At 44.0% G+C, this 8,678-nt stretch overlaps 1 protein-coding gene across 1 annotated transcript; it reads right to left on the minus strand.

Moving 5' to 3' along the window:
• Positions 1 to 1,767: 1,767 nt before the first annotated feature.
• On the minus strand, positions 1,768 to 3,417 carry LOC141432909 (mitochondrial intermembrane space import and assembly protein 40). Its single transcript, XM_074094742.1, has 2 exons — positions 3,188 to 3,417; positions 1,768 to 2,075 (listed from the first exon to the last, which is right to left on the minus strand). The coding sequence occupies exons 1-2, from the start codon at positions 3,415 to 3,417 to the stop codon at positions 1,877 to 1,879; spliced, it is 429 nt and encodes a 142-aa protein (XP_073950843.1). The 3' UTR covers positions 1,768 to 1,876.
• Between the last annotated feature and the right edge of the window lie 5,261 nt (positions 3,418 to 8,678).

Below are 8,678 nucleotides of genomic sequence, written 5' to 3' on the forward strand. Positions count from 1 at the left end.
CGCTAATTGAACATATCGTGGTATTCTTATCATTGGCATATTTATTAAATTTGTAAAATCAAAAAATCAAAATCATTTATTCAGTAAATAGGCCGCAATGGGCACTTTTACACGTCATTTTTTAAAACTACCAGCGCTTTCGGAAAGACTTTCATTGCCAAGAAGTATAAAATTATTTCCAGATTTCAGCTAATGTCTCAGGTAGGTAAAGGTAAATCCCAATCTAAATTTTGTTTCCAAATCTCCTGCAGTATAATCTTTGCTTTCATAGTGACAGGACCTGCGAAACCCATAGGATCAAATAATCTGCTAATAGAACTTAAGACATTCCGTTTTGTGGCAAGTTGATTAGGGGTGGTTATTCCTCGACCGCTCAACTGGAATACATCATCTCGTGCATCATAAAATATGATAATCCCAAAATCTTAACCAACAATTTATCCTGATCTAAATCCTTGCAGCTGAACCTAGACTTTCCTGAGGGATATCTTTGAGCAATTCTGAACAATTTGAAACCCATTTATGAAGTTTAAAATTTGCATGTTTCATGATGGAATTAAGCTCATTTTTTAGCTGAATAACTCCTTGAAGAGTATTACTACCTGCCTGAATATCATCAACATAAGAAGTGTTTATAATGGCTGCACTTGCTAGTGGGTATTCTTTTTCATATTTTTGTGCTAAGTCAATAAGACATCTGGTGGCGAGAAACGACGAACTAGTTAAACCATACGTCACGGTTTGTAATTGCAAGACTTTCATTATTCCATCTTCACGCTATAAAATATTTTGAAGACATCTATGATCAGGATGAATTCGAATCATTCTATACATGTGACGAATGTCGCATTGGATAGTGTACTTGTAAGTACGAAATAAAAGCAATATCTCAAAAAGAGACCTTTGAACTACAGGGCCTTTGCACATTAGATCGTTGATACTATACCCATTTTTAGTTTTCGCGCTGCCATCAAAGACGGTTCTAAGCTTGTTCGTTAGCCTATCTGGACGTAATATTGCATGGTCTGGCAAGAAATATAAAGGTTGATCCTTTGGATTACAGATTTTTGGATCAATTATTTTTGCGTGACCTAGCTCTAGGTACTCGTGAATGATTTTTTTGTACAAATCATGGTAAACTGGATCTTTGCTGAATCGTTTTTCTATACTATATAAGAGATGAGTGCTCTCTAATGCAAAATTTAATTAAATCAACGCTGTCACTTGTTCAATATGTATTATGTATACTTACATACGTAGTTATAAGTCAACCACTAATAATAATATATGGATCTTTGTTGTCTGAATAAATAAATAAATGAAATGAATGAAATGGAGGCCTAACCATCGGTAATAATATAGTGTGTGTGACCGGCTACAGAATAAGCGGGCTCGGGCCGTAGCTCCCACGCGGGCCCAGTGTGGATTGGGAACCTCACATATACCTACCATTGAATTGCTTCGTAGGTTTGTGCAGGTTTCCTCACGATGTTATCTTTCACCGCAAAGCTCGTGGTAAATTTCAAATGTAATTTGCACATAAATTAAAAAAAAACCCAGATGTGCGAGCCGGGGTTTGAATTTATGAAGAGGCCATACCATAGGTCAAACCACTAGGCCACCACGGCTTCCTCCGACCAGTACAGGTACGGTATCAGTACGCAACTAGGCATACGAAAGTGGTTCGGGAATGGCATTCGGGACGCGCAGAGGAGCAAATCAAACCCAGAAAGTCTTTTCTTCGAGCGCGTAAATAAAGTACAAAACTCATATTTGAAGCATTATTTATTCACTGCACTCGAGCGAACATAACCAAACTAATCCGAACTAAACTGAACTAAACACAAGTCCATAAACCGTAATCATTGTGTGCGCGCTAGGGCTTGGTTTCCCCGGCGGGGGCGGGGGCGGGCTGCCCCCCGGCGGGGGCGGGCGGGTCCCCCTTGCCGGGCGGCGCGGGCCCGCCGTCGCCGTCGTCATCGTCGTCCTTCCCGTAGAGGTCGGGGTACTGGGCCATGCAGGTCTGCATGTCGCTGAACTTGTCGTAGCAGTCGCTGCCCTTGGGGTCGGCCTCGCTGGAACACGCGCACGTCATTACAGATATACATAAGGCTCTGTTTCCACTAGGGATGTGCGAGGATGTATTGCGAGGAATGTATTTTTCATTAGCCAATAGGATCGCTTCATCTACCTCGCCTCGCTCCGCTCAGCTTTTTCCACCAGAGATGTGCTGTGCGAGGATAGGTAAATGAAGCGTTTCTCTTGGTTCATGAAAAACACATTCCTTGCACGCAACAGATTCTCGCACATCTTTGGTGGCAACGCAGCTTAAGAGTGTTATACCTGCTGAGCTGGCAACGTTGCATTTTTGTTAGTTTTAGTCGATTATTGCATAAAAATTGAATGAAAATTAATAATGTTGTCTGATAGATGACGCTCTTAATAGCCACCAACGCACTATATTCAGCGCAACCGAATATATCGATCTGTGCATGTCTTTCCAACGAGTATAAGATTAGGTAGAAGCCTATACATGGTGTAAATGTCAAGTGTAGAGAGCCAATCCATATAATATACTAATACTAATATTATAAATTCGAAAGTGTGTGTGTTTGTATGTTTGTCCGCCTTTCACATCGAAACGGAGTGACGGATCGACGTGATTTATGGCATAGGGATAGTTTATCGATCAGAGAGTGACATAGGCTACTTTTTATTGCGGAAAATGCACAGTTCCCGAGGGAATAGCGCGCGATAACCAAATTGCATGCGGGCGAAGCCGCGGACAAAAGCTAATTATTCTATAAATATAACAGATGTCAGAGAACTTTAAACTGGTATCGAAAGGACATCTCCCAATAAGTAAGATCACATCAAATACAAAATAATAAATAGTAATCTATCCTCCTGAGTCCTTGGTACTTAACTTATTCAAGATCTAGACATGGTTCACCAGCTTTTATTAAAATTTAAATTATTTTTGAAACTCTTCATTTTTGTACTTTATAAAGTTCATTTGGCCGTTATTCTTAGTATTAATTGGTCTTTTATAAAGTATGCGAGGGCTCAGGAGGCTTTACAGAGCGACATATCCGTCCGCTTTGTACGATGCGCACGCCCCGATTTTGATCCAGTGGCGCGCAATTTAACTAGGGAAACGATATGTAACGGGATGCGGGGCGGGTACCTGTAGTGGAAGCAGGAGAAGGCGTCCCGGAAGGGCTGCGCGCAGGGCCCCGTGGCCATGCCCCCGAGGCACGGGCAGCCCCAGTTGATGGAGCCGTCCGCCAGGATGAGGCCGGGCGCCGGCTCCGGCTCGGGCAGCGCCACGCGCGCCGGCGCCTCCAGCGCGCCGCGCGCCGCCACCAGCACGGCGTCCTTGCCGGCCGGCCCCGCCTGCAGCCGCACCACCGACATGTCTCACACAGCACTGTGCTCACTCTACAGCAGCGCCTGCAGCGAGGGCGCGCCCCTCCCGGCCCGCAGCCGCAGCCGCGGCGCGGCGACCGTCAGCGCGGCGCGCGTCTTCACGAGGGAGCCGCACGGGACGCGCACCAGCGCGCGACCGGGACCTCCTGTAATCAACGCACGATCGATTTCAGTTACAATATATTTCAGTGACATGCGATTTTGCGATTCTATTTGAGTTGCCATATCTAAATACGGCAATAAGCCAGTATCCTAAAAATTGTAATCAGTCCGTCAATTAAACTATCAGAATATATTGGACACATATTATTTTCTTTCTAATAGGTAACCTAACTGATAGACCAAATATTTTTTCCCAAGAAATTTATTTAATTTAAAAAATATAATGTATAATACATATAAAAACTATTTGCCCCCAACATCATCTGCAAATAAATGTATATGACATATATGTAGGAGCTACACAATTATCCGAAATGAAACCTATCCAAATTCCAATAAAACTTCATCTTCTCAAAATCTGTTTAGGTATCATCCACCCACAGGAACAGAAGCAGCATAGCATGGGTTGGCGATGCCCGAAGCGGATTACTCTACAGGGCACCAGTCATTGTATCTCAAAAATAAGACATGCAGAACCACATTCTCTTTGGCACCCCCTTGCTACATATCCTATGACAATATACCTAATTTTAACAAACACAAGGGTAAGAAGCTACCACAGATATAGATTACACTAGATTACGCAAATGCATGTACTTTGCGTGTCCGAACCCGGACCAAATGTCGGGGTTGGCCCCATACAAAGACTGACCACTAACTGTCTAATCATGACTTGTGACTGACTCGAGCCCCACGGCGCAGGCAGGCGGCGCATTGGAATCGACTTTGCGCAGACATCAGGGAATTCACATTGCTTATTCGGTCTTGAGACGTCACAGTAGATATAAAAAAGTGACACGGTTGGTTTTCATACAGATTGAGGTATTTGCATTGTCTAGTGTAATCTATATCTGTGGAAGTTACCTACCCAGTAATTGACCCAAGGCATGCCTATGCATGCTTGGATTCCGGCCACAACACTGTAATGTACCTATGCAATAAATGTATATAATGTATGCTGTGACCTGTGGGTGAGTGTTCCACCAGCAGCACGTCGAGGGGCAACGCAGCACCTGCTTCCCCGAACAGTTCCCGGCTGGCCGTCTGCAGTGCTTGCCGCACCGACAGGGAGGTCCACTCACTGCCAATCCTGGAACAGCATCAGGAAGGGTAAACAAAACTGCATCTACATATACAAATTAATTAGATTAGAACTCTATGTGTCTAAATGGAATATTTTTGGATTGGCGTAGTAGTGTAGTCATTATTATTTAGAAATATCTAATCAAAAGTTCCCTAACTGTGGGGCATTGTGGCATTATCTGAAGGCTGTCGAAAGACACTATGACATGCAGAGAGTCACAGTCCAGAAAAGATCAGCAACTCCTAATCTTATACAATGATAAAAATAAAACAAATCTATTCAATAAATCCTCAGTGTATAAATGGTGTAGATTCTGAAGTATCTTTTGTAAAATTTACTTTACAAACTAAAGCACCTCTGACATGAACAGTGCCTACAGCCTGTCACGCAAAATAGGCGCAATAAGTCGTCGAGCTGCGGAAAACAGCCCGCTACTACCTATATCTAACTAAAGCACCTACCAAAACCTTTTAACTCAGCTGCAGGCTTTTGAGAACTACAACTTAATATCAGCAAATTATCTCAATAGATAATGTCTAGATTATGATGAAATACAGGACCAACAAGCTGACTCAACTCAATTCAGTATGCAAACAACTGGCAACTTTTAACAACTTAAATATTCTTGAAACTTTCCAACATGCTGACCCTTGTATCTGCGGCGCGGCGCGGCGTTTGCACCACGGCACGGTTACGAGACGAGGAACTACTCACAAGTCCAGCTGCAAGTAGAAGTAGCGAGCATTCATCCGATCGCACTCTAGGCCCCGCACTCTTGGCGCGTTGCTTCCAGTGAAAGACTGATAAACTGCTAAAAAATGACTTCAAAATAAGTAATCCGGATCACAATCTCACAGCACAGCTCGTTTTGAGGTTAGAATATTAAATAAAATGTCAAGTCAATTGTCAATGTCACTACAACTTGACTGATTTGACGTCTGACGCGTTTTGTTTTTGCTTATACTGATAGTGATTTGACTCATTTTAAAGAGCAAGGGTTAAAATTACCACATAAAAATAAAATTGAATTACACATACACAATACTTTTTGAATTAACGAAGAACAGCAGTTTAAACTCAACCAGAGCTCATCTTCAGAGCAACACAACCGTTTATCATGCTACATGTTAGACCAATATTTGAATTACTTATTCGAAAACAAAAAGGTAAAAAAAGAAACATGCGCATATTTGATAAGAGACAGTTGCTAACTGTCCTTTTACTTTTACTTGTATTCAGGTTTTCTCATAATACAGTCCGCTCTTCTTAATTTATTTTTCTATCTTGGCGTTGTTACGTTCGCTACGCCATACAGTAGTGTCTCCACTTCTTTACCCTGCAATAGCTTTGAAAATATTATCATGTCTACAGTCTACACAGGTCCTATAATTATTTTAATTTTCGACTCAGTTGAAAAACAACTTCCGCTGCAAAGTGATTAAATAAATCTTGAGCACCAGTACTTGAGGATCCTCCCGTCTCCGGCTGCCATCGCGCGACGCTTTTGCATGCCTTTAATTAAAACGCGATGAAGAATTGTCTCCCTCAACTCATACCTAGTTACTGTCTTCATATATGTACCTTCTAGTTGCCAATAGCCGGTGGGTGAAAAGGCAACGCTTTGAAGCCCGAAAACAGTCCAATACATACATACATTGCGGTACCTGTGCGGTCCGGCGGCGGCGTGCGTTCGCTGCGGCCCGCAATGGAACGCATGCGAGGCGGTAGGTCGCTTCGCTATGCAACTCAAGTCGAGGCCGAGCCTCCACGCCCTTCCCCAGATAGGTGCTTTTAGTACAGTCAGTATCATAGGCGTAGATAGAGGGGGGCCGGGTGGGCCGTGCCCACTCCAGGATGTTGGACCACCGATTCAAAATTCTATAATACTCATTCTTCACCCAAAAATCCAGATAAAATCCAGATAATACCAAATGAGCGCCTAAAAGCGCCTAAAATTATCGTAGCAGCAATGAACATTAAACGAAGAAGTGCCGCGGCAAAGCAACGTGGGCGCGCCTGCGCCTGTCGTCCGCGGCATGCAGTAGGAGTAGGTATGCTCGCTTGCCAACTAACTGCGCCGATAAAACAATACATAATTATGTAGCAAATAAAGTAATACGAACCTTCAGCCGAATTTGTAAAATAATTGCTCGTCGTGCCACAAATTGAAGTAGGTAAAGTACACAGCATGGACGTACTATTTATGTACAACTTAGGTAGGTAAGGTAGGTACGTGTAGATACGGATGGAGGACAGTATAAAAGTAAGACGCAAGCATGGGTGCAGGATGGATCCTAAAATATGTATAGGTATAGCAGCGGCTATACAATACCACGCTATTTCATGTTGAGAATGGATCTGACCACCTCTGCCCACACCAAGGGAAGGGTGACAGGACAGTCTTCTCAGCCGTTGCACTTTCTCGCACAGCTTATTATTGCCTAAAACACGTGGAACCGAAAGGTGTTTTTGGAAAGGCGAGTGTCGCGTCGCAGTGAAAGGAGCGACTTAATTACCACGACAGAGTACATTACGAGTACATAGGTACGCTACACCACAAGTAGGTACTTAGGCAGGCACTACGCCGAGCGGCTGCAGCAAGCGTAACTAATTATATTTTGTCGCCGCCGGACGCTTAGCACACGAGAAATATCATTGTATGTTGGTATTAAATAATTATTTACCTTCTTAAATATTTTTATTCAGTTCCATAAAACAAGCGGCCGAGTCCGGGTACGATGTGTACCTAACGTTTACAGTTCGTATTTCGTTTGCAGCGCGGCTCAGGGCGGTTGTCGTCATGTGAGTGTGAGGCTGTCGGAACCTTTCCCATAGCAATCATTGGCCAAACACTTCCCACGAAATTAGTAGAGGCAGGCAGTCGATTGAGCGTGAAATAACACCGGAAAGAATCGCGGCCCCGCGCCGCCGGCGCAGGCCGCGGCGACGGCACCAGCTGTCGCCTACGAACGAGGCCCGAGCAGGGCCCCAAAACTCACGAGGGCCTTGGACGTTCCACATTTCCACTTGAATACACATATCCTTTTACACTCTAACGAGGCTCCAAATGCATTGAAGCAAATGAAATGCATGGTGCTCGAGACTAGATTCCAAATAATTATTATCTATGTTCGGATCGGACACAACGAATCGTAGATTGAAGTATGTGTTTAACGAAACGAAAAAGTTCAATACTTCAAGCTAGTCAAGTGGTAAAAGCATCCATTAGCGATCCTGATTGAAGATTACTTCACCGTGTTCAAAGTTAGCTTAGGGTAGCTTGACTGCGCGATGTCGTCCATGTTCCAAGAACGGGTGAAACTCGACCCGCCCGCCGCGCGGTTTCGTCGCTATGCAAAGCTAGCGTTAACTGATGAATCGGTTGACACAAAAAATAAACACTTTCTTTAGGTAGAATTGCCATCTCTAAGAGCGACGAGTTGTGCATGGAGTAACTTAACAGCTCTCTATATCGAGACCTATCTGTCCGTCGCCGAGTTAGTCCGGGCCGGTGGCGCGGGGCTATAGGTTAGGTGTGGTACTAGATGTGTATATTACCTATCCTATGAAGTTAAAAATTCGAATCGTGCCTTCCCGCTCACAGTACAGATCGAGTATCTACTAAGAGAGTGAAAGGGACGGCACGAATTTGGGAGCAGGCCCCCTGGGTGGCACTCCACGCTGTCCACAACTCGTTTCAGAAATTGGACCCCTATTGGAATAATCAAAGAAATAAGAATTCGATCATGATGGGAATTCAAGTTCACTAGATACAGCGTGTGAAATCACATATCTCGCCTCAGACAAGGTCCGCCCGGATTGCTACCACCATCTTGCTCGCTAATCCTGCCGTGCCATGAAGCAGGCAGCAGGGCTACTACGAAACCCGAAACTCGAAGTTCGTATCGTACCGTCCCTCTCGCTCTCGTATTAAATAGTACCTATAACTAAGTGTCAGAGGCACCGCGCGACACGAATTCGAGTTTCGAGTTTCGTAGTAGCC

The sequence above is a fragment of the Choristoneura fumiferana genome, chromosome 11 (genome assembly GCF_025370935.1).
Source record: "Choristoneura fumiferana chromosome 11, NRCan_CFum_1, whole genome shotgun sequence".
Taxonomy (NCBI): Eukaryota; Metazoa; Arthropoda; class Insecta; order Lepidoptera; family Tortricidae; genus Choristoneura; species Choristoneura fumiferana.